Source organism: Hyperolius riggenbachi, chromosome 4 (genome assembly GCF_040937935.1).
Source record: "Hyperolius riggenbachi isolate aHypRig1 chromosome 4, aHypRig1.pri, whole genome shotgun sequence".
Classification (NCBI taxonomy): Eukaryota; Metazoa; Chordata; class Amphibia; order Anura; family Hyperoliidae; genus Hyperolius; species Hyperolius riggenbachi.
In genome coordinates, this window is record NC_090649.1 from 491,994,223 (window position 1) to 492,019,772 (window position 25,550).

General features: G+C 46.3%; 1 protein-coding gene across 5 annotated transcripts in view; it reads left to right on the forward strand.

Moving 5' to 3' along the window:
- The window catches only part of TTC7A (tetratricopeptide repeat domain 7A), a 464,279-nt gene that overhangs the window by 121,079 nt on the left and 317,650 nt on the right, over positions 1-25,550 (forward strand). For all 5 annotated transcript variants that reach the window (XM_068233041.1, XM_068233042.1, XM_068233045.1 and 2 more), the window contains 2 exons: positions 7,369-7,506; positions 13,807-13,890. In XM_068233041.1, coding sequence (XP_068089142.1) covers positions 7,369-7,506; positions 13,807-13,890 — 222 coding nt within the window. The remainder of the gene's footprint in view (positions 1-7,368; positions 7,507-13,806; positions 13,891-25,550) is intronic.

The following is a 25,550-nucleotide window of genomic DNA, read 5'->3' on the forward strand; positions in this document are numbered from 1 at the left end:
CAGGCTAAACTCTCTAAATACATACAGGGTGTATTTCTCTATATTTTCCTTCTGTCCTGTGCAAGAAGTCTGCTCCACTTTAAGACTGCTTTTCCACAAAAAACAAAAACAAAAAAAGACAGTCAGGAACAGAGCGTGATCGCATCAAAAATTGTGCAGCACGGCTATTGCGATTAAGGAAAAAACAAAATACGCTAAAGAAAAAAGGGGCGCGACAATTTACATGTAAATTGGGAAAATGGAGCGATCTGTTTTTTGGAGTGGATTGCGGCATTTGGAGGAGCAGCTTAAAGGGGCCCATACACTGGTCGATTTCAGCCATCAATCCATTAATTGATTCTATGGAATCGATTTATCGATCAGAAATCGATTCTATCATATCTATCGATCGATTTGCAGCCGATTTCGATCGATATGATCTATCTGACAGAATGGAAGATCTAGGTCGATCTCCTGCTGGCAGCAGATTGATGGCCCAGAGAGTTGCATTGGATCTTATGGTCCAATAATGCATTTAGATAGATTTCCAATAGATTTCATTCTGAAATCTATTGGAAATCTGTTCCTAGTGTGTGGCACACATCAGATAGATTCCTGTCAGTTTCGACTTGACAGGAATCTGCCAGAATCTATCTAATGGTCGAATCTGTTGCAAATCTATCAGTGTATGGCCACCGCCCCTTCAGGGTGGGTCTCCACTATGTCACTTGCAGTGATGCTGGTACACGTCCTTGCCATGCATTGCTATAGGTATTCAGATGCGTGCTGCGGTAAACTGCACCATGCCGTCTAAATCATGCGATTCAGACAGTAAGTCTATTGACGGAATCGGCTCCAATCGCTTGCCAGGAAACATGAAAATAGGTCTTCATACTTGAAAGCATTCATACGTGAATTGCGGTTTTCCAAATTTGCGTTCAGCAGTGGTTTTTTTTTTTTTACTATGATGTTGCTTAACTTTTAGCATAGAGGGGAAGTTCTGAGTTCAGGTCCGATTTAAAGAGAATCTGTACTGTCCGATTTGTACAATAAAAATTATACCAATCAAATCACTGTGATCTCCTGGATCCCTTTGTGCCGTTTCCACCACTCCCCGCCACGATCCTGACTTTTAATCGCCATTTTTAGGCAGTGTTTACAAACAAAAAACATGGACGCTAACCAGGAAGTAATGTATGTATGTATGCATGTATGTGCAGAGCAGCCAATCAGACTCTTGGGTTCTCCTCCTCAGACTATTGCAATGAATTAATAACAAACAGGACAATGTGATTGTATCTGCAGACCAATCAAATGGACCTAAAAGAAAAGGAAAAAATTTGCTCTGCAGGTGCTCTGCACCTCACTGTGCTTCAGCCTCCTGCTGTGTCATGGAGTCAGTTAGTGTCACACTGCCGGTTTCCCGGGCGATGTCACTGTTAATGATGGCAGTGTGTACCTCGTGTGCTGTGTCTTAGCATGAGTCAGTTAGTCACACTGCCGGTTTCCCAGGCGATGTCACTGTGAATGATGGCAGTGTGTGCCTTGTGTGCTGTGTCATGGCATGAGTCAGTTAGTGTCACACTGCCGGTTTCCCGGGCGATGTCACTGTGAATGATGGCAGTGTGTAGCATGTCCTTTGTCATGTAGTCAGTTAGTGTCACACTGCTGGTTTCATAGGCGATGCCACTGTGAATGATGGCAGTGTGTACCTTGTGTGCTGTGTCATATAATGAGTCAGTTAGTGTCACACTGCTGGTTACACAACGCTCCCGCCTCCCAGCACAGCCTAAGCTTATTAATTCTCTTCCAACAATAAGAGGCCCTGTTGAAGCGTTTGTTATATAACATGGTAATTGATGCAGATCACACCGGATTTGTGGATTAAGGAAGAGTCGGGATTCTTTCCACGTTTTACAGATTGGAATGAATCATGTTATTTCTGTCAGATTGTACTTGCCTCATGTGTGTGTGTGCGCCCAATACGACCCGCTGATCTGCGGCAGCTGCGTGCCTATCAGGAATGAAGGGCAATACAATGCACTATTGCTATTCTTCTCTTAGGCCTGGAACCCACTGAAAACCGCAAACGCAAAACGCAACCGCTAGCGTTTTGTCTGAGCGGTTTGCAAGCGGATTCATGAGCGTTTTGGGTTGTGTTTTGCAACATTGTATTTTTTTCCCCAGCGGGTGCCTAGCGTTTTGCGTTTTTATCCTGATTGGTCCTGTGAATTATTTTTCATTTTGTTACAGTGTGCTGAACCGCAAAACGCTAGCAAAACCGCTCAGTTTAGGTTTTGCTGAGCGTTTCTGCTAGCGTTTCAATACTTTACATTGAAGCGCTAACGCTCCCAAAATGCTGCAGGTCCTGCGTTTGCGTTTCTGGGAAACGCAAACGCTCCTGTGGAAGTTGCCCCATCCATTAACATTAGCCCAGCGTTTTGGCAAACTGCTAGCGTATCGCAGTGCTGCCAAAACGCTGCCAAAAGCGCTCCTGTGGGTTCCAGCCCTTAAGGTGGCCATACACTTGTTAGATTAGCAGCAGATTGATCCGATCGGATCAATTTACGGCCAATTTCGATCGATTTCAATCGATCTGACATGCTGGAAAATCTAGGTCGATCTGATAAGATTGCTTATCATTTTGCATTGGCCCTAATGGAAATCTGATGCCAAAAAAATGCCATCAGATCAATTTTCAGAAATCTATTGGAAAACTGTTCCTAGTAAAAAATGTTCCAAAACACATCAGATCAGAAATCTATCTGATGATCTATCTGCTGCTAATCTAACGAGTGTATGGCCACATTAAGAGAAGAATAGCAATAGTGCATTGTATTGCACTTCATTTCGATTTGATTGATGGGCTGAGTGTATGGGCCCCTTTACTGAGGCTCAGTACACAAAATGCAACGTCGTCTGCACCTGAACGCTTGCACAAGACAGCAGGAAAACATGGAGAAATGCAGCCTGTGTGTATTTAGAGAGTTTAGCCTGTCTAATTCCCTCATCTGTGACTGATCACAACTGTAATTTGATCTCTCAGCTTTGTCAGCTCAGGAATCTAGGCAGCCTCCGCAGAGCAGCTAATTTGTAAACACAGGATGTTAACCCTATGCCTGCTTCCATGAAAGCAGGAAGTAGACACACTGCAGATTTATTGCAGGATTTGTATCAGCTGTAACAAACAAATGTTTTTTCTTTAAAGGTTATTATGCTGTTGCTTATCATTTAGCGCAAAAAGGAAGTTCTAAGTTCAGGTCCACTTTAAATGACAACTCAAGTGAGAGGTATATGGAGGCTGCCATATTTATTTCCTTTTAAGCAATACCAGTTGCCTGGCTGTCCTGCTGATCCTCTGCCTCTAATACTTTTAGTCATAGACCCTGAACAAGCATGCAGCAGATCAGGTGTTTCTGACATTTTTATCAGGTCTGACAAGATTAGCTGCATGATTGTTTCTGGTGTTATTCAGACACTACTGCAGCCAAATAGATCAGCAGGGCTGCCAGGGAACTGGTATTGTTTAAAATGAAATATGTCAGCCTCTATATTCTTCTCTCTTCAGTTGTCTATTAAACCAGGGTTCTCTCGCACGCGGGAGAAACAATTGAGAAAACGCCTACAGTGTGAACGAGCATTGTCATATCAATTATTTCCAACATGTTCCATCTGATTTCCAATCGATATCCCCTAGAAGTGAATGGAAAATTGATCGGAAATCGGACACGTTGGAAATAATCGATGTGACAGTAAATCTGCCCGACAATCTCATCATGTGTGCCTAGCATTACTGTATCTTCTCAAACATACAATTTAATTACCATATAGAGGGCTTCAATGGGTACATAATAAAAGCAGGTCCACATTTTTAGGGTTTTTCTTTCCATCTGGATCCATCTGGGTTCTCAGTGCTAATCATTTATCAGTTCTAATATTTTTTTTTTTTTTGCCGGATTGCTCTTAATATCACCGGAATCAACGTTTGTTGGTTTGATGTCTGCAATAGAGCACATGTATACTTTACATTAAACCCATAAATACTGCCTGCTGAAGGATTTTAGTTTTTGCCCGGGGACACTCTTTAATTCGAAAGCATTTTTCAAACCAAAGCAAGTAATAAAAGCAGAGCAGGTGGGTGAAACACAACATAATCAGAGGGTGCGTACCATGAAAATCCGATGCTTAAATGTCCAGCAGTTCTCGAGATTGAAGCACATAAATCAGAAGCAAACTGAAACAGCTGAGCCCCCCTACGCATTTCTGTTGGTCAACGGAGAAGGATTTCATCAGAGAAGGATTTCGGACTTGTTCACACTTACGCCTCGGTCACATCATAATCGCAAACGCAAGCGTTTTGCAATTTTGTGCTGCGTTTTTTTCCTCCCTCCCGGCGCTCCACTGCGTGCTGCGTTTTTGGTAAAAGCGCTTTTCTAAGCGATTTTCCAGAGCGGTTTTGTCCTTCACTCCCTGACGTCAGAAAGTGAACTCCTTGACCCGGCAAAGAATAATTACAATGTATTTATTCTAAAAAACGTGAACGCAATCGCCGTATAAAAAGCAGTTTTGTGAGCGTTTAGCGCTCTTCCTATACTCTCCATTATACAAAAACGCCCCGCAAATGGTACAGGCATTGCTTTGTGGAGTGCAAAGCGGACGCAACGCCCTGATATGAACCTTCTCATAGAGATTCATTGCACAAGCGTTTTGTGGCCGATTTTGAAAATTGCCTGCGCTGGAAAAAAGGGGAAAAACTCCCTTATTTTGAACGGGCCCTGAGGGCATTTTTGCCCTTTTTTCCTAAATGCTCGCAAAACCAAGTCATGTGGCGATTGCGCTCCTGTTTTTTAGAATAAATACATTGTATTTATTCTTTTCTGTGTCAAAGAGTTCACTTCCTGACTTGCGTCAGGGAGTGAATGACAAAACCGCTCTGGAAAAGCGCTTAGAAAAGCTCTTTTACCAAAAACGCTGCATGCAGTGGAGCGCCAGGAGGGAAAAAATGCTGCACAAAATCACAACGTTTGCGATTACGATTTTAGATGTGAACGAGGCCTTCCTCCTGATACTTAAGAACTTTCTCCTGACTCTCAGCAGCAGTACTCATTTGCATATCATTCTCCAGGGCATATCTCCAGATGGAAACATTTTTTCTGCTGCTGTTTTCTCCGCAGGTGACTTCCGATTCTCCACTCTCTCATCATGTGATTTCTGTTGTTCAGGCCTAATTCACCATCCCTTTAAATTGAAATATGAAAGGTTTCACATTGAGAACTGGCAGCAGCAGTCAAAAACCGGCCTTCGAGAATTACCGCTTTACTACGCAGTATACCCCTTCTGGCTGACAGCCAAACAGGAAGTGACGCTCGCTTCCGCTCACTTCCTGTTTGGGAAATGCGGCAGTGCATGGAAGCATATTGTAACTATACGCTTTCCACGCAACGGCACCACCGTGTACATTTTAAAAAAAACCCTGTGTCACCATAGAATTGCATGACTTCCGGTCTGCCGCAGATCGCCGCACGGCAACATAGGTATGCGCTCGCGTTAGATAGGGGACTTCCTGCACACCACAGGCAATGTGATTTAGCCCATAGAGTTACATTGCCCTACAGTAGGAATGCAGTAAAATGCTGCATCGCCCCGCCCCAGTGTGAAAGGGCCCTTACAGTGATGACTAAGGCCCCGTTTAGACTTAAAGAGTAACTCCAGTGAAAATAATGTAATAAAAAAAGTGCTTCATTTTTACAGTAATTATGTATAAATGATTTAGTCAGTGTTTGGCCATTGTAAAATCTTTCCTCTCCCTGATTTACATTCTGACATTTATTACATGGTGACATTTTTACTGCTGGTGATGTAGCTGCTGCATGCTTTTTTGGCAGTTGGAAACAGCTGTAAACTGCTATTTCCCACAATGCAACAAGGTTCACAGACAGGAAACTGCCAGGAGTACCACGGTCCTCAGTTTCTTGTGGGAGGGGTTTCACCACAAAATCAGTCATACAGCGCCCCCTGATGGTCTGTTTGTGAAAAGGAATAGATTTCTCATGTAAAAGGGGGTATCAGCTACTGATTGGGATAAAGTTCAATTCTTGGTCGGAGTTTCTCTTTAATCAGTTGGTACATGTTTTTTTTTTCTTCTCCATAGCAGTGCATTGTGAAAAAGATTTCAGTTAAGACACGTTAAAGAGAACCTGTACTGAGTAAAAATATTTAAAATAAACACATGAGGTAACTTCAAATGAGCATTCCACAGTTACTTTGCCATCAGTTCCTCTCAGAAGCTCACCATTTTCTTCTGACAATAATCCCATCCAGTTCTGACAATATTTTGTCAGATCTGAAATATATCAGTTGCTGTCAGTAAAATATCAGTTGCTGTCAGTTATAGCTGAGAGGAAAACGGATGTACCAGGTAATGTCCATGTTTCCCTATGGCTTAAGTGGGCGATGTTACAGTTTAACTGTGTGCTGACCAGAAAGCTGTTATGGGTAATGACTATTTTCAAAATGGAGGACGGAAAATTCCCTTGATCACAGTGAACAAATAGGACGCGGGACAGGAGAAAGACACTGAGGAGTAGACTACATGGAAGGTAAGTATGACTTGTGTATGCTTATTTTGACTTTTAATTTTCACTTCAGGTTTTCTTTAAGTGTGAAAGGTGCCATAGGAAAACATGGACATTGAAAATCAGTTGACCTTTCAGTTATAACTGAGAGCAACTGTTTAAAGAGCAACTCCAGTGAACATTTTACTGTTGGCAGGTGATGTAGCTGCTGCGTGGTTTTTAGCAATTGGAAACAGCTGTAATGCTGGGTACACACGTTGAGATTTCCCGCTCGATTCGCGGTTCGATTCGATTATTTCAAACATGCTCGATCGGATTTCGATCGTTCCTGCCGTTGATTTTGTATGCTTAAAGTGAAAAAAACGATCGAAATACAATCGAGCATGTTTGAAATAATCGAATCGATCCGTTCGATCCCGCGAATCGAGCGGGAAATCTCAACGTGTGTACCCAGCATAACAGCTATTTTCCACAATGCGACAAGGTTCACAGACAGCAAACTCCCAAAAAAAAGTATGTACTTTTCTTGTGGGAGAGTTTTCACTACAATATCAGTCATACAGCACCCCCTGATGGTCTGTTTGTGAAAAGGAATAGATTTTTCATGTAAAAGGGGGTATCAGCTACTGATTGGGATAAAGTTAAATTTTTGGTCGGAGCTTCTCTTTAAGTGTAAACGGGGCCTTTGGCTTTTTATTATGCTTTCACATGCAGTGGTATTTAGTAACTTCCTGTTATTGGAATTGAGAGATTTTCTGAAGCTCTTGATTAAAGAACCGACAAATATTCTGACACAAATGTCTCCTCATTCCAGGCCAACCGAGATGCTGTTATCAGCCGCGCCCCGGAGCAGAAAGAAGACCGCGCTGTCAGCCTGAAGAATGCTTCTGCCGTATATGACCTGCTGAGCATCACCATGGCCAGGAGAGGGCAGTATGCCATGCTCTCTGAGGTAATGTGGTAGAAATCAGTCTCTCTCCTCATCATCATATTATTTTATGATACAGGAACTGCTTCTTCATGTATGGAGTGTGAGTGATGAGATGAGGGGCTCGGCCTTATTCCATCAACCTCACCCTAAACTGAATGTGGGGGAAAAACCACATTCCTGACTCCGTTTAGAAAATGCTTATTTCTGCCTCGGTTTGGCTCTGTTTCTGCCTTTAACCCTCCTGGCGGTTTGGCAAAATCCGCCAGGGGGCAGCAAATACGTTTTTTTTAATTTTTTTTTTTTTTCATGTAGCGAGACGAGGTCTCGCTACATGATAGCCGCTGCTCAGCTCATCCCAAAGAACGGGATCTCCTGGAGGGCTTCCCCCGTCACGGCGACGGGGCGGGATGACGTCATCGACGTCGTGACGTCAAAGGGGACTCCGATCCACCCCACGGTGCCTGGCACTGATTGGCCAGGCAGCGCACGGGGTCTGGGGGGGGGGGGCGGCTGCGGCGATGCGTATAGCGGCGGATCGGCGGGTAGCGGCGGCGATCGGGCACTGCACGCAGCTAGCAAAGTGCTAGCTGCGTGCAGCAAAAAAAAAATTATGCAAATCGGCCCAGCGGGGCCTGAGCGGTGCCTCCCGGCGGCATAGCCCGTACTCTGGGGGGGTACTCACCTCGGGGGGGGGGGGGAGGGGGGGGTGGAAGCCTCAGAGTCCCAATGGGGCTTCCCCTTCCCCTGTAGCTGCAGGCAGTCCAGCTACAGGGGAAGGGGAAGCCCCATTGGGACTCTGAGGCTTCCACCCCCCCCCCCCCCCCGAGGTGAGTACCCCCCCAGAGTCTCTTTAAAGTGGATCTGAGACATTTCAGATAAAATGATTAATACTTACCTGGTGCTTCCTCCAGCTCCCTGTAGAGTCCATTGGCTTCCTCGGTGTCAGTCTGGTCCCGCCCGTTTTCTCACAGTCAGCCCTGATAAAGTCCCTAATGCTACGTACACACATGCGACAATGATCGTTCGTTGAGAACGACGAACGAACTTTTAATTGATGAAAGAACGACCTAAGTAAAGTTAGTTTTAAAATGTGTGTAACGATCTGATAGTTAGAACGAACGTTACATCACGTAAAGCAACTATTGCGCCTGCGCATAAAAATGAGAAGTTTCACGGAGAAATAGTGAAATGCGCATGTCAAGCCTAGTACGAACGACCGTTTCCAACGATGTACTACTTTTGCAAACGATCGTCGTTGGGAAAAATCCGCCGAGACAGAACTTTCTTTTGTAGCGATTTGGCTCGTTCGTCGTTTGCCTTAATAGTCGGTGGTTCGTTTTTTGTAACGATCGTCGTTGGTAAAGATCGGAGAACGATCGTTACAAACGACTATAGTCGCATGTGTGTACGCACCTTTAGGCTTGGTTTCCACTTGTGCGTTTTGTGTCAGATTTTTCTCTCAGAAAATTTGCATTGATTTGGCAACTAATGGTAGCGAATGGGGCAGTTTCCATTCAATGCGAATTTTCGTACAAGTGAAAAATCTCCTGCATCATTTTTTCAGACATCACGTACAATTTGCATACAATGCTTTGCATAGGTAACACATATTTGTGTGAAAATTTGCATTAAATCCATGGTTACAGGGAGTTGTCAGCAGTGACTTATGACATGACTAAGCTGTTACTAGGCAGATTGTCATATTTCACTAATGTAAATTTTTGCTTTACGAAAATTTGCATAAAACGTGTACAAATTTACAAGCGATTTTTCACCAATCAGAAAAATCTTAAGATTTTTTTGGACTTGAAAATTTCACACTACAGTGGAAATGGAGCCTGAGCAAGATGTGGACTGCTGTGCTTGCATAGCACAGGCCACGCGCTTCCTTGATTGCCCTCCCGGCGGTCGGGAGTGTTCTGCGCCTGCGCGATTACAAATCATAACTAACGGTACTGGTGCAGAATGCTCCCGGCAATAGGAGGGCAGCCAAGGAGGCGCATGCGCAGTAATACCCAACTACTGGGGCTGACGGCGGGAGAAGGGAGGGGACCAGACAAACTCCACAGAATACAGGGGGCTGGAGGAAGCCCCAGTTAAGTATAAATCCTTTTGTTCCCTTTCATCACAGGTTTACTTTAAAGGATACCTGAAGTAACATGTGACATGATGAGATAGACATGTGTATGTACAGTGCCTAGCACACAAATAACTAGGCTGTGATCCCTTTTTGCTTGAAAGAGGCAACATTCAGGCATGCACGTTTCTCTCTTATTGGACTCTTGGTATTATATTGTAACCATCACTGATAAGGAATTCAGTCATAATACTTTTCCCTGCAGAGAACAACTTCTGAGAGCAGGGGATAGCTAAAAAAGGTCAATAGTTTATGTATTTTAGCTCTGAGGCACTCTATAGACTGTCGTTAATTAGAGACAAGAAAACATTAAATCTGCTTTGTAAATGTTTAAACATAAAATAAACCATGGGATATCTAAAAAAAGGTCATTCTTAAGAGTAGAAGGAGGAATACAAGCTTCCTCCCTCCCAGATAGCCAGATACCCCCCAGGTGGCCAGAAGCTTTCCCCCTCCCTCCCAGATAGCCAGATACCCCCCCCCCCCCTCAGATGGCCAGAAGCTTTCCCCCTCCCACCCAGATAGCCAGATACCCCCCCCCCTCAGATGGCCAGAAGCTTTCCCCCTCCCACCCAGATAGCCAGATACACCCCCCCCTCAGGTGGCCAGAAGCTTTCCCCCTCCCTCCCAGATAGCCAGATACCCCCCAGGTGGCCAGAAGCTTTCCCCCTCCCACCCAGATAGCCAGATACACCCCCCCCCCCCTCAGGTGGCCAGAAGCTTTCCCCCTCCCTCCCAGATAGCCAGATACCCCCCCCCCCCCTCAGATGGCCAGAAGCTTTCCCCCTCCCTCCCAGATAGCCAGATACCCCCCAGGTGGCCAGAAGCTTTCCCCCTCCCTCCCAGATAGCCAGATACCCCCCCCCCTCAGATGGCCAGAAGCTTTCCCCCTCCCTCCCAGATAGCCAGATACACCTCCCCCCCTCAGGTGGCCAGAAGCTTTCCCCCTCCCTCCCAGATAGCCAGATACACCCCCCCCCCTCAGGTGGCCAGAAGCTTTCCCCCTCCCTCCCAGATAGCCAGATACCCCCCCCCCCTCAGGTGGCCAGAAGCTTTCCCCCTCCCTCCCAGATAGCCAGATACCCCCCCCCCCTCAGGTGGCCAGAAGCTTTCACCCTCCCTCCCAGATAGCCAGATCCCCCCCTCCCAGGTTGCCAGAAACTCCCCCCCCCCCTCCCAGATAGCCAGATACCCCCCCCCCCCTCAGGTGGCCAGAAGCTTTCACCCTCCCTCCCAGATAGCCAGATACCCCCCCCCCAGGGGGCCAGAAACTCCCCCCCCTCCCAGATAGCCAGATACCCCCCCCCCCCCTCAGGTGGCCAGAAGCTTTCCCCCTCCCTCCCAGATAGCCAGATGCCTCTCACCCCAAGGTACCAAAGGCCAAGGCCTGAGGAAGAGATATTTTTTAATGTGGCAGACCTCCCTTTATCACAAAATGTTTCCATAAAGGTTTTAAAGAGAAACCGTAACCAAGAATTGAACTTCATCCCAATCAGTAGCTGATACCCCCTTTTACATGAGAAATCTATTCCTTTTCACAAACAGACCATCAGGGGGCGCTGTATGGCTGATATTGTGGTGAAACCCCTCCCACAGTGTGATGTCAGCTCTGGGATTCTGACATCACACTGTGGGAGCCTCGTTGCATTGTGGGAAATAACACCTGTTTCCAACTGCCAAAAAAAAAAAAAAAACAAGCAGCATCTCCTTCCACTGACATCACCTGCCAGCAGTAAAAATGTCACCATGTGATAAATGTCAGAATGTAAACCAGGGAGAGGAAAGATTTTACAATGCAATAGTTTTTAATCACATTATTTTGACTGGAATTCCTCTTTAAGGCTGCACTGTATTATCAGAATGCATTATATTTGCCTGCTTTTTTCCATTAGGGATGTGCAGTCGTCCTACCAAAGCGTCGCCTGTTTACAGCAAATCATTCCCGAATAATTCATAAATCCGTTTGCCGGGATCCCGCGGTTTTTGGCAGCTCTGATCCGGCAGATTTCAAGCAGCTTAATTGCTCACGTTCCTGGAATAGCGCTGTGGGGTTAACTGCTCTTCAGTAAGACTTCAGCATGAAGTCACTCTGTCACAGCTGCAGCCACTGGCCGGAGAGTCACCAGTGTCGTGACAGGTGCTCACTCTGAGCCAAGCACTCCACAGAATGAAGAGGCAGCAAGGGAGCACTTATGTCCAATCCGTCTTAAGGCCACAATCTCCACACTCTTTTCTTTGAATTGGATGGATTACATCTATTAAAGGGGCTGTGCAGGCTGAATATGAAAAGCTACATTTAAAGGTTGAATCCACTTTTGCTGTGAAATTGCCGCAAACATACTGGATATTTGAGAGACACAAGTCATGATTCCGTGTGGACACTTTCCAAACATTGTGACTTGTTTACCTGAGTCACCTTCTCAGATTTTTTATTGTTTTTAAAGGACCACAACAACGAAAAAGTTAGCAGTTTAAAGAGAAACCGTGACCAAGAATTGAACTTCATCCCAATCAGTAGCAGATACCCCCTTTCCCATGATAAATATTTTCCTTTTCTCAAATAGATCATCAGGGGGCTCTGTATGGCTGATGTTGTGGTTAAACCCCTCCCACAGTGTGATGTCACAGTTTCCTGTCTATCAACCTCATTGCATTGTGGGAAATAGCTGTTTACAGCTGTTTCCAACTGCCACAAAATCAAGCAGCATCTCCTTCCACTGGCATCACCTGGCAGCAGTAAAAATGTCACCATGTGATGAATGTCAGAATGTAAATCAGGGAGAGGAAAGATTTTACAACGGGCAAACACTGACTAAATCATTTATACATAATTATTGTAAAAATGAAGCACTTTTTTATTACATTATTTTCACTGGAGTTCCTCTTTAAAGGGAACCAGAGACGAAGCACCCTCATGTATTTTACCATATATATCAGTGGGAACATGACAGTAAACACCTACTCTGCTTTTTGTTTCATCATTCTCCGCTAAATCTGCCTGTTATCAGCCCTAAAAAGAATCCTCGACTGAGCATTCAGTCTAGCTTTCACCGGCAGGATTATAGCTGAGTCAGTCTTCTGTGAAGTCTTTTCAACCCCAAGCCTGCCCCCTTGTGGCTCTGCTTTGCTGCTTTGAGAATAAATAGCAGGAAAGAAGAGCCACAAGGGGGCAGACTTGGGCTTAAAAGACTTCACTGAAGAGTGGCTCAGCTATAATCATTCCGGTGAAAGCCAGACTGAATGCTCAGTCGGGGATTCTTATCAAGGCTGATAACAGGCAGATTTAGCGGAGAAGAATGAAACCAAGAGCAGAGCAGGTGTTTACTGTCATGTTCCCACTGATATATATGGTAAAATACATGATGGTGCTTCGTCTGTGGTTCTCTTTAAACCGGACAGAACTGACAGGTTTTGGACTAGTCCATCTCCTCGTTTTCAGAGTTTTCTTTGTTTTCAAAAGCATTTCCTGAATGGCAGGTGCGAAGTCTAACTGCCAAAACAGTAAGATGTCAGCCAGCCTCCCTACTCACTTGCACACTATTTTGTCAGTTAGACTTTGCAACTGCTGTTCAGGAAATGTTTTTGAATACAAAGAAAATCCTGAGAATCCCCCATGAGGAGATGCACTAGTCCAAAACCTGTTGGTTCTGTTAGATTTTAGCTGCTTACTTTTTTTTGCTGTAGTGGACCTGTAAAGGACCACTATCACGAATAAAGTAGGCAGTTAAAATCTGACAGAACTGACAATATTTGGGCCAGTCCATCTCCTCATGGGGTATTCCCAGGGTTTTATTTTGTTTTCAACAGCAATTGCTGTGGTCGTCTAAAGTGGGCCAAACATAAAGCAATGTGGGGAAACCATTTGAGGGCCACAGTTAATGGCTCTGAGGGCCAGATTTGGCCCACGGGCCTGAGGTTGACATGTATGACCTAGAAGAAAAGTGAATCGGTGAACTGGATCGGGCCCATAGACTTTAACCACAGGTTATAAATTAGCAATGGTCTCCTTTCATGAAGCTCTGTGAGCAGCAGCGATGCCTGGCAGGGTATAAAGTGGGCACCTATCACCCCCTTATGAATAGGCCCCAGAGGGCTCTGAATCACTCAATGCTGTAGAAAGTTTTTAGGGTGCAGTTTGTCTCTGACACGTCATGTGATGCTGTTTCTCCCTCCATGTTTTCTAGTGTTTGGAAAGAGCCATGAAGTTGGCGTTTGGAGAATTCCACCTCTGGTATCAGCTGGCATTATCTATGATCTCCTGTGGCAAGGTAACGACATCACATCCTGTCTCTAGTCAAGCGTTTCAGCTGTAGACTGACTTAGAAATGCTGGGACAGAAAAAATGCTTTTAATGGGATGTTAAAAAATACAAGTTAACACCTGATTGTCCGCTGCGTCTCCATAAAACAAGAACTGCAGATAATTGTAGACACATAATCGCTTGCATATAATTTCTCCTAGAGGAGTCATCAATGTTAAGCATGTGATGGATTTGGCCATGTGCTCATGTGCTAGCCTCAGATTGGCTGATCACAGTAACCTGAACATGTGTCTCTTCTGCTTCCTGTTTTACACTACACAGGATGCAGATGTGATCACATGGCCATGAGCAGCCAGTCAGAGACTTAGAAATCTGGCATATGCTTTTCTATGATTTTTCTTACAGGAGAAATCATGCAGCAGAAATTGATTATCTGCAAGTGAAGAGCTGGATATCTAGTTTAGAAACTTAAAGAAAACCTGAACTGAAAATAAAAAGTCAAAATAACCATACACAGGTCATACTTACCTCCCGTGTAGTCTACTCCTCAATCTCTTTCTCCTCTCCCGCGTCCTGTTTGTCTAATGTGATCAATGGAATTCTCTGTCCTCCATTTTGAAAATGGCCATTACCACTTAACAGCTTCCTGGTCAGCACACGGTTAAACTATTATGTCTCCCACTTGAGCCATAGGGAAACATGGACATTACCTTGCACATTCAGTTATAACTGACAGCAGCTGATATATTTAAGCTCTGACAAAATCTTGTCAGAACTGGAAGGGATCACTGTAAGGAAAAAATGGTGAGCTTCTGAGAGGTAAGTATGTAATATTCATTTGCAGGTACATCATGTGTTTATTTTATATAATTTTACTCAGTTCAGGTTCCCTTTAAATATGAACCTTTACAATGGACAAGATAGTTTTAATTCTGCTCAGTTAATATTATATTCTTAGATAGCAAGGAGAGGTGGCAGCGCTTCCCAAGACAGGCTGCATCTGAATGAGTAACAGCATAGGTGTGCAGAGCCCAATTATAGGCAGGATACACATGCTGCATTCAAAACAGATGTATTAGCATTAATGGAGGATGTTAGCTTCCAAAACAGTTTGCATGTAAAGTATTCCGTACTGGACCCTTCCACCACGATGAGGTCATCCTTCATGAAAGGGACCCTAACCTCTAACTAATTACCAAACAAGCATAGTGTGAACCTGGGAGCAGCTGACCAATACAATGGTTTACACATTTATTTAGACAACCAAGGCCTTGTGCAATTCACTTTTTCACCTGAGTTTTCTCCTTGGGGATGTTTTCACAACTTGTAAATAAAATGCCCTTTAAACCCCCAGCAAGCAAACAAATACTTAAAATAATTTTGACAGTACTTTATCCCCTACTTTTCGGTACTTTTTCCATCGCAAAGTGCTAAAAAGTGTTTTGTAGTCGAAGAGGAAAAATTATCTCCTAGGACAGCGATGGCTAACCTTGGCGCTCCAGCTGTGGTGGAACTACAAGTCCCATGAAGCATTGCAATACTCTGACAGCTCTAAGCATAACTCGGGGAGGCAGAGGCATGATGGGATTTGGAGTTTTGTCACAGCTGGAATGCCAAGGTTAGCCATCACTGTCCTAGGAGAAAACTCAGGAGAAAAAGAGAATTGCATGTGGCCCAAGGGGAGAGATGGCAGCGCATCCTAAAACCAGGCTGCATGTGAAATGACTACCAACAGAGGCGTGCAGACCCCCTTAGAGGCTAAATACACACCTTGTATTCAAAACAGACGCTAGGAGCCCTTACGTCTGGATAAATACGGAATGCAAACATCTGGGCCAAGCTAGCCAGAAGGTAAACTTACATTTCTTACACAGCAAGGAGAGGTTCTTAGACAAACGGCATACCTATACTATCAATTTCACTTTTTTCCCCATTTATGATGCAACTTTATTATTGTCCTACATCTGGCGTATGAGAGAAATCGCTGCCAGGAGACTTGGGCGCAGGATACAGCCGATATATGGCTCACCCTGCTCCTGCACAAGTCCTGGCGGCGTTAATTACTGTTCCCCCTCCAGGTCCACGTGGATAGTGGGGAATTAGGTAATTTGGCTTCTAGCTATTGCTGGCAGCCGAATTACAGTGTTTTAAATGTAACTTCAGCTCCATCTTCTGTCAGCGCCGAAGTTACTCACATTACTCCGCTATAGATGTAATTTCTATTAAGCTCTATGGTGGCGCCGGCTGCGCCCAAATCTCCTGCGTTATAATCCATGTTATTGCTACATCTGTGATTAGACGGTGGAAGAGAATCTTCATTGTGCTACACTTGCTAACTGAACAATCGTGGAGGATCTGCCCACTGACATAGACAGCACTCTGCCCTTCATCCAGTATCAGTGTTGGATTACTAGAGTTATGCACTGAAATGAAGCATGATTGCCCACAATGCTGTTCCTCCCCATCTTTGTCTGGTATCTGCTGTGCAGGGGATTAGAGAGGGCCATAGGAAACCACACCTGGCCAATTACTGGCTGTAGTTAAAGCACACCTGACGTGAGCGAGATATGGAGGCTGATGTATTTATTTCCTTTTAAACAATGCAGATTGCCTGGCTGTCTTGCATATCCTCTGCCTTTAAAGAGACTCTGTAAGATCAAAAAGTTCCCCTGGGCGGCACTCACCTCGGGAGGGGGAAGCCTCAGGGTCCTAATGAGGCGGCTTTCCACGCCGTCCTCTGTCCCACGGGGATCTCGCTTCATCCCTTCGTACAGCGGCCCGACAAATCCGTCAGCCTGTTCAATATTTACCTTTGCAGGCTCCAACAGGGGCGCTGTTGCGGCTTTCGGCTCCGAAGTAGGCGGAAATACCCGATCTCAGTTGGGTCCGCTCTACTACACAGCTGCAGGAGACTTGCACCTGCGCAGTAGAGCAGACCCGACGGCGATCGGCTATTTCCTCCTATCTCCGAGGCGGAGAGCCGATACTGCGCCTGCGCAGGAGCCGGGAAGGTAAATATTTACATCCCCGCTGTTCTGAGGGCTGCAGCGAGACCCCCGAGGGATGGAAAAGGGTGTGGGAAGCCTCATTGGGACCCTGAGGCTTCCCCCTCCCGAGGTGAGTACCCCCCAAGGCACTTTTTGACATTACAGGTTTTCTTTAAACATTTAGCCATAGACCCTGAACAAGCATGCAGATCAGGTGCTCTGACTTGAAGTCTAACCAGATTAGCCACATGCTTGTTTCAGGTATGTGAATCAGACACTGCTGCAGAGAGACGCAGGACAGCCAGGCAACTTGTATTGTTTAATCACTTACTATAGTCGTCCAATACACACCGCTCAAGTCTAACTGGATGTGTGAATACGTCCAGTGTTACTGCAGTGGGTACGCGTGCATGCGCGTGTGCCTGCTGCTCAATCCCTGTGGCATTTATGTGGTTTGGTGGCATTTACACGATTGGTGAAGGGGAGCAAGTGTTCCCCGATCCAATCGTAGTACCTGGAATAAATGGACACGACCCTTATCAGGGGCTATGTCCATTCGTAATTACAACCGTAAAGTACCAAAAGAATTGTAGATGAGCACTTCTGACCAGACAAAAAAGCCCAAAACTGAAAAAAAATACACTTTTATGTACAAACTAGTAGACATAAGCCCGTTTAAAAATGGGCTGTGGGTCTGTGCCGTAACCCCCCTCCTGCCCCTCCCCTCTCCTCCCTCCCCTGTGACCGCCGCCACCGCACATGCGCGATCCCGCCACACACACTGCACACACACGTGCGCCCGGCTGTCCCCTGGCCCGTCCTACTCCCTGTCCAAAGGCTGTCCCTGCGGCACATGCGTAGTAGCGCAACTGTAGGGGAGACACAGGGGTTTTATTATAGAGGATGATACATTGGCGCCATACATTATACTAGGAAAATCATTTAAATGTTGTGATAGCCGGGACTTACGGGTGCGCATAACTCTTCCCCTCATCTTTCAGGCCTGCGGCATCCGGCGATCAGCAGCAAATTAGCGGTGGCGACCGGCGGCAGCTCGCGTGCCCACAGAGACAGCTCTGCATGCCGCCTCGGACACGCATGCTATAGGTTCGCCACCGCTCTACTAGGAAAATAATTTAAATGTTGTGATAGCCGGGACTAACAAGCAAATAAAGTGGATGGGTTTTATTTATAGTAGCATTGCTTATTTTAAAACTATAGGGAATGGAATTGGAGAAATAGTGTATTTTTTCATTTTTCTTCTTGTTTTTCCCTATAAAGTGCATAGAAAATAAAATAATTATTGAAAACAAGTATTGCCCACAACATTCCTAATTTGTAGCGAAAAAAAATAAGATATAGATTATTTAGTTGTGAGAAGCAGTGATAAAGTTATGGCCAAATGAATGAGAGGAGCACTGACAGGTGAAAATGGCTCTTGGCCGTAAGGGTACAATGGCCTGTGAGCTGAAGTGATTGAAAGGAAATACGGCATCCATTATATGTCTCTCACTTCAGGTTCCTTTTAAAAATAAATCTTGAGTAAGCTCTTGTCCTTGTCTTCAGCTTAAAGTGAATGTTTACCAATTTAAAAATAAAAAAGTCGGATACTCACCTAAGGAGAGGGAAGGCTCGGTCCTAATGAGCCTTCCCTCTCCTCTCCCGGTGCTGCGCTGGCTCTTCCGTAGCAGTATTCGACCAGTTCGGTCAAATACTGCCACTTCCGCAGCCGAAGGGAGGTTTCGGAAGCCTTCGGGAGCACTCGGGCTCCCGAAGACGGGCAGCTGCATACTGCGCATGCGCGAGCGCCCTCTATGACGCACTCGCGCGTACGTAGTACTGAGCCTGCGCAGTACAGCCCGGAGGACGTCCGATGACGTCAGCGCGCCGCCGTGAGGCGCATTTTGGAGCGCAGAAGAAGCCCGACGTGGCCGTCAGCCTGGCCAGGTCGGGCGCACCACCGGAGACCACCGGGAGCCTGCGGAGCGGCGCCGAGGGCACCTCCTGCCTGCCACGGGCTGGAGGAAGCCCTAGGTAAGTGGATGCGGATTTTTATTTTTTTCGGATAGTCCCTGAACCTTCCCTGTAGAAGAGGAACTCCACTTAAAATAATGTAATAAAAAAAGTGCTTCATTTTTACAATAATTATGTATAAATGATTTAGTCAGTGTTTGCCCAGTTGTAAAATCTTTCCACTCCCTGATTTACATTCTGACATTTATCACATGGTGACATTTTTACTGCTGGCAGGTGATGTCAGTGGAAGGAGATGCTGCTTGCTTTTTTGGCAGTTGGAAACCGCTGTAAACAGCTGTTATTTCCCACAATGCAAAAAGGCTCCCACAGTGTGATGTCAGCACCATGGTCCTGACATCACACTGTGGGAGGGGTTTCACCACAAAATCATTCATACAGAGCCCCCTCTGGTTACGGTTTCTCTTTAAGGTTCCTTTCCTCCAGGTTCCTGCTGGACAGGAAATACATTGTCCTGCTGGACAGGAAATACATTGTCGTTCACGCTCACTGTGTCGCCATAGACTTGCATTACTGTATAATCCATGTGTTAGGCACGGTCACGCGGCAACGTGCGGATGGCTTTGCAGAGGCTTTGCGGCGAATTATCTACTACCGGCGCATCGCATAAGTATAAAAGTCTGCAGTGGCTGGATGGTGTAATGGTTACGGGCTCTGCCTCTGACACAGGAGACCTGGGTTCAAATCTCGGCTCTGCCTGTTCAGTAAGCCAGCACCTATTTCAGTAAGGAGTTTCTTGGGCAAGTCTCCTTAACACTGCTACTGCCTACTGAGTGCGCTCTAGTGGCTGCCTCGCAAGCGCTTTGAGTCCGACAGGAGAAAGGCGCTATACAAATACTGCCATTATTACATAGACTTTCATTGACTTAGTGGCCCCTCAGCTTACCACAATGCCATAGTGTGAAATCGGCCTGGATATCTTTGAATTTCGGAAAACATGCATTTATAAAACTCTGTCCCCAAACGGGGCTTTGAGTAACGTCTGTCCTCATCCATACAGAGCATTGCCAAGATCTAGAGAGGCCATCTGCCAGCCTTTCTGTGCAGTGTCATAAACTAAACAGTAGGAGGTGCCTAGCAAATTAATAAAAATGTAAAGTGTAGACATAAAAAATGTGCCTTGTGGCGAATGGCGAGACCAGAACTGGTATAAGATATTTATTCACAACGCCAATAATACATTTCCTGGTTTGATGTTTCAGGTATAATGCCTTAAGGTGGCCACACACAATACAATAAAATGATCCGATTTTATGGCAATTTGATGAATAGGATTGGATCTCCCGAAAAAAATCGAAAGCTTTTTTTTTTTCATTTGACTGAAAAATCCGATCGGATTTCTCATATTTTTTTTCGATTTTTATTGATCCGGAATGCTGGAAATTTTTTTTCAATTTTCCTAAAGATTGTATGGTGTGTGTTGGATTGTCAATTTATTAATATACACACCCTAACAATTTTGTCAGAGTTTCCAATCATTTTTATCATAATTGGGGAAAAAATATAGGTGTGTGGTACATTGGTCAGATTTTTTAAATGTTACAATCAGTCAGAAAAATTGATTGCCATTCTTGAATTGAACAGATATTTAAAAAATTGTATGGTGTGTGGCCACCTTAAGGCTACGTTTACAATGGGATGTTATTGTCTTGCGTTAAGTCAATATAACGCAGGTTACCGCGCTGCAATGTTAACCCTATGCGACATTCACAGTGCGACGTTAAAGTCGCGTTGTAAATGTTGCGATATTTACCTCTAAACGCAGATGTTACCAGGTACAGGGAAGCACACTTCTCATTGCCTGTATCCTCCACTGTATCTACTGTATGCGACATTAGGGCCAGTCCACATTAGGCACGTTTGCAGAACGGAGTCCGCGGTCCGTGCTCTGGTTTGAAAACTTGGAACGCAAATGCATCCGTTTTACAAAATGCTGCTAAGTTGCAGCATACATTTATAGTCCGGACCCAGGGAGGGGAGGGGGCCGCCATGCTGGAGGGGGTAGCAGGCAGGAAGGGAGGCAGCGGGCACACCTTACCTGGGTGCCCCTTCCCCACTCCCCCTCCACCTAGTTTCTCTTAAATTATTATAAAATCAACATAGCAGCGAGCGGCAAACTCACTTACTTGCGCTCCACTGCTCAGTGCGTCACTTCCTGCAATGACGTACAGAGGGCGGCATTGCAGGAAGTGCCGCGGCAAGCTGTGGAACGCAAGAAAGTGAGTAAGTTCCCCGCTCGCTGCTACGTTGATTTTATAGTGATTTAAAAGAAACTAGCAGGGAGGGGAGCGGGGAAGTGGGCACCCAGGTGAGGGGGTCCGACCCCCCCCCTCCCCCTCCCCGACGTCCCCCTTCCTGCCTGCTACACCCTCCACCATGGCAGCCCCATCCCCAGGGCTGGGATACTGGAAACTGACCCGTTTCTGTGTACAAAGCTGTCTGTGTAGAGGGGGATCCGTTTTTTACATGATATGTCACTACCCCTCTGTGTATCCGGGGTCCGTGAAAATCCTGCAAATCCGGACTCTCTGTTCAGTTTTTTAGCACGGATCCCCCGAATCACCCACTGATCCACTTTTGAAGTGGGTGAAGACTGCTCCTATTTTTAACACTTGTATCCGTGACTCCAGATTTGGTCTGGGCCCAAAAACGAGCCATGGATTCACTTTTTAGACAAATGTGAACCCAGTCTAAATGTACGTTACCACCTTTTGTTGCGTTGTAATGCTGCATTAACGTCGCATCACAAGGCACCGTCCCACTATGCTAATTGCTTGGCTGGCCTGCTGATCATCTGCCCCTAATACTTTCAGCCATTGGCCCAGAACAAGTATGGACATTAGTTGCTCTGATTAAAGTCTGGCCGTAGTAACTGCATGCTTGTTTTAGGTGTGTGTCACAAACAGTACAGGGGCCAAAGATTTCACCAGGACAACAACCTGACCGGCATTCTTTAAAAGAAAATGAATATGGAAGCCTCCATATCTCTCACTACAGGGTCCCTTTAAATAATTATCAGGATCATAATATTATTATTTATTATTGATTGAATGGAGGCAGTGCCCAAATCTGTGTATCAGATTTCAATGCATTTTTTGAGGCAGGTAGTTCATTCTTTTAATGTAAGAGTACTGTTGTACTTTAAAACAGAACGACAGGCATGATTTTTGAAGAGGAACTTCATCCCAATCAATAGCTGGGAAATCTTTACCTTTTCTCAAATAGATCATCAGGGGGCGCTGTATGACTGATATTGTGGTGAAACCCCTCCCACAGTGTGATGTCATGACCATGGTCCTGACAGTTTGCTCTCTGTGAACCTCGTTGCATTGTGGGAAATAACAGCTTTTTCCAACTGCCAAGCAAACAATATTTGGTGGGAGTTGGCGGCGCTACAGTACAACTAGCTGTGTCTAAGAGCTAGTCCACACTAGGTCCGGAAACGTATCCATGGCTGCGTTTTTCAAACCTGATGAGTGCCGGATACTAATGTTAAAAATAGCAGCCGTCCTCACCCAAAAAAAAAACGAATCCGTCTGCGTTTGCAGGGACCCGTTTTCAAAACCTGAACGGAATGTCCAGAATTGCTGCATTTTTACGGACCACGGATACCCGGATGGGTAGTGAAAAGCAATGAGAAAATGCAACTCCATCTCCACAGGCAAAATCGCACCAAAAACTGATGAAAAACGGATAGCCTGAACTTTATTATTGGCCCAAAAAATCCTCCCACTACCTTCCTAATAATAGAGACATTTTCTGTCCGTTTTTTGGGGTAGGAAACTGAAGCAAAACTGATGCACTTTGATCAGTTTGTGGTCTGGTGGTACTTCTCCTGATCATCCACTGATCCCGGACTGCAGTGTCCATCCTGCAACCGTGCCTAGTGTGGACCTAGCCTTATGCTAGATTGCAATAGACTAGGGTAGAAAAGGTACCAAATTTCCTACCTTGAAGAAGTAACATTCACGTTCAAGGTTATGATGAAAGCTTCTCAAATGTTATTATGGACACTCGACAACGCGTTTCTCGGCCAATGCCGCTTCCTCAGGTTAATAGGTGTGCAGGGCCGGCGCTCCCATAGAGGCAAATGGGGCATTTGCCCTAGGGCCCCCAACCTCTGCAGAGGCCCCGCGCCACCGGCCCTCCTAAATGTTGCCTGATCCCCGCTCGCTCTGCTCCCCGGGGCCCTTGCTAACAAACTGCTGCAGCAATTACCTCCTCCAGCGGATGGCAAAGTCCAGGAACTCTTGCCATGTTGTCCTCCACCTCCTCTATGACCTGGCGCGTGTTTACAAATTACGCGTGCCGGATCATAGAGCAGGTGGAGGACAATATGGTAAGAGTGCCCTGACTGTGCCGTCCGCCAGAAGAGGTGAGTAATTGCTGCTGCAGTTTGTTAGCAAGGGCTCCGGGGAGCAGAGGTAGTTACCAGGAAAGGGGGAGGGAGTGTTCGGGTAGGGGGCTCCCCATTCAATTTGCCCCAGGGCCCCGGAGCCCCTTAAGCCGGCCCTGTAGGTGTGCCATGGGCCTTGCACTCTAGCTGCAATTGCTCAAACACATAAGTTAAGCTGTCCTCCCACAAGCAGACACACAATAGGTTATTCACTAAAAAATATCTTTATTCAGATAGACTCCAAAGTAATAGCAACGCGTTTCACCGGCAACATCCCGCTTCATCACGCAGTATATGGAGCTATGAGCCCCTCCGCCTGGAGGAAACCCACCCAGACACAGGGAGAACATACAAACTCTGTGCAGTGACCTGGCTAAGATTTGAACCGGGGACCCAGCGCTACAAGGCCAGTGGGCTGACCACTACACCGCCCGTGCTTTTTTTAACAGAAAATAAAAATCTTCAAAGCACCGGTGAATGTTTACAGCAGAGGTTCCCTGTTTCTTTCTGTGTCAGTTGTGAGGGTTTTATGTGTGAACTTGCATCACAGCTGATAGTGTTATGTGAAGTTTGTATTTCCTGGTGGGTGAAATCTGAGCCAGAGATGTAATGGAGCTGTGCCTCAAAATACCAGGCCCGCTATTCGATGTCACCGCGCCAAATGCCCTCATTAAGTGAACATGACACAATGAATCATCTTATGTCATATCGTCCTGCAGGGCTTAAATAGCTCCCCGCAAATAAACGTTCTGCAGTAATCCAACACAACCGTCGTCTCATAAATTACGAGATCCCCGAGTCAGGACTGCCGAGCTCGTCACATCACATCTGAAAGAGAGACAATGAAACCAGGGCTGTGGCAACAGCTGTGTGCAGAGGGCTGAGCAGGATCTAGCCTGTCAGCCAGGCCTAGCTTACCGGACACAGGCCGGGATCTCATCCTCTGCCAAAAGGGAAGAGAGGGATTTTTTAAAGCAGCAGGGGACGGTACAACACCAGCCTGCACCCTCACATATCTCTGCTGATCCAGAGGAAGCCACAACACCAGCCTGCTCCCTCACATATCCCTGCTGATCCAGAGGAAGGCACAACACCAGCCTGCACCCTCACATATCCCTGCTGATCCAGAGGAAGGCACAACACCATCCTGCTCCCTCACATATCCCTGCTGATCCAGAGGAAGGCACAACACCAGCCTGCACCCTCACATATCCCTGCTGATCCAGAGGAAGGCACAACACCAGCCTGCTCCCTCACATATCCCTGCTGATCCAGAGGAAGGCACAACACCAGCCTGCTCCCTCACATATCCCTGCTGATCCAGAGGAAGGCACAACACCATCCTGCTCCCTCACATATCCCTGCTGATCCAGAGGAAGGCACAACACCAGCCTGCTCCCTCACATATCCCTGCTGATCCAGAGGAAGGCACAACACCAGCCTGCTCCCTCACATATCCCTGCTGATCCAGAGGAAGGCACAACACCATCCTGCTCCCTCACATATCCCTGCTGATCCAGAGGAAGGCACAACACCAGCCTGCACCCTCACATATCCCTGCTGATCCAGAGGAAGGCACAACACCATCCTGCTCCCTCACATATCCCTGCTGATCCAGAGGAAGGCACAACACCAGCCTGCACCCTCACATATCCCTGCTGATCCAGAGGAAGGCACAACACCAGCCTGCACCCTCACATATCCCTGCTGATCCAGAGGAAGGTACAACACCATCCTGCTCCCTCACATATCCCTGCTGACCCAGAGGAAGCCACAACACCAGCCTGTTCCCTCACATATCCCTGCTGATCCAGAGGAAGGCACAACACCAGCCTGCTCCCTCACATATCCCTGCTGATCCAGAGGAAGGTACAACACCAGCCTGCTCCCTCACATATCCCTGCTGATCCAGAGGAAGGCACAACACCATCCTGCATCCTCACATATCCCTGCTGATCCATAGGAAGGCACAACACCAGCCTGCTCCCTCACATATCCCTGCTGATCCAGAGGAAGGCACAACACCAGCCTGCACCCTCACATATCCCTGCTGATCCAGAGGAAGGTACAACACCAGCCTGCTCCCTCACATATCCTCACATATCCCTGTTGATCCAGAGGAAGGCACAACACCAGCCTGCACCCTCACATATCCCTGCTGATCCAGAGGAAGGCACAACACCAGCCTGCACCCTCACATATCCCTGCTGATCCAGAGGAAGGCACAACACCAGCCTGCACCCTCACATA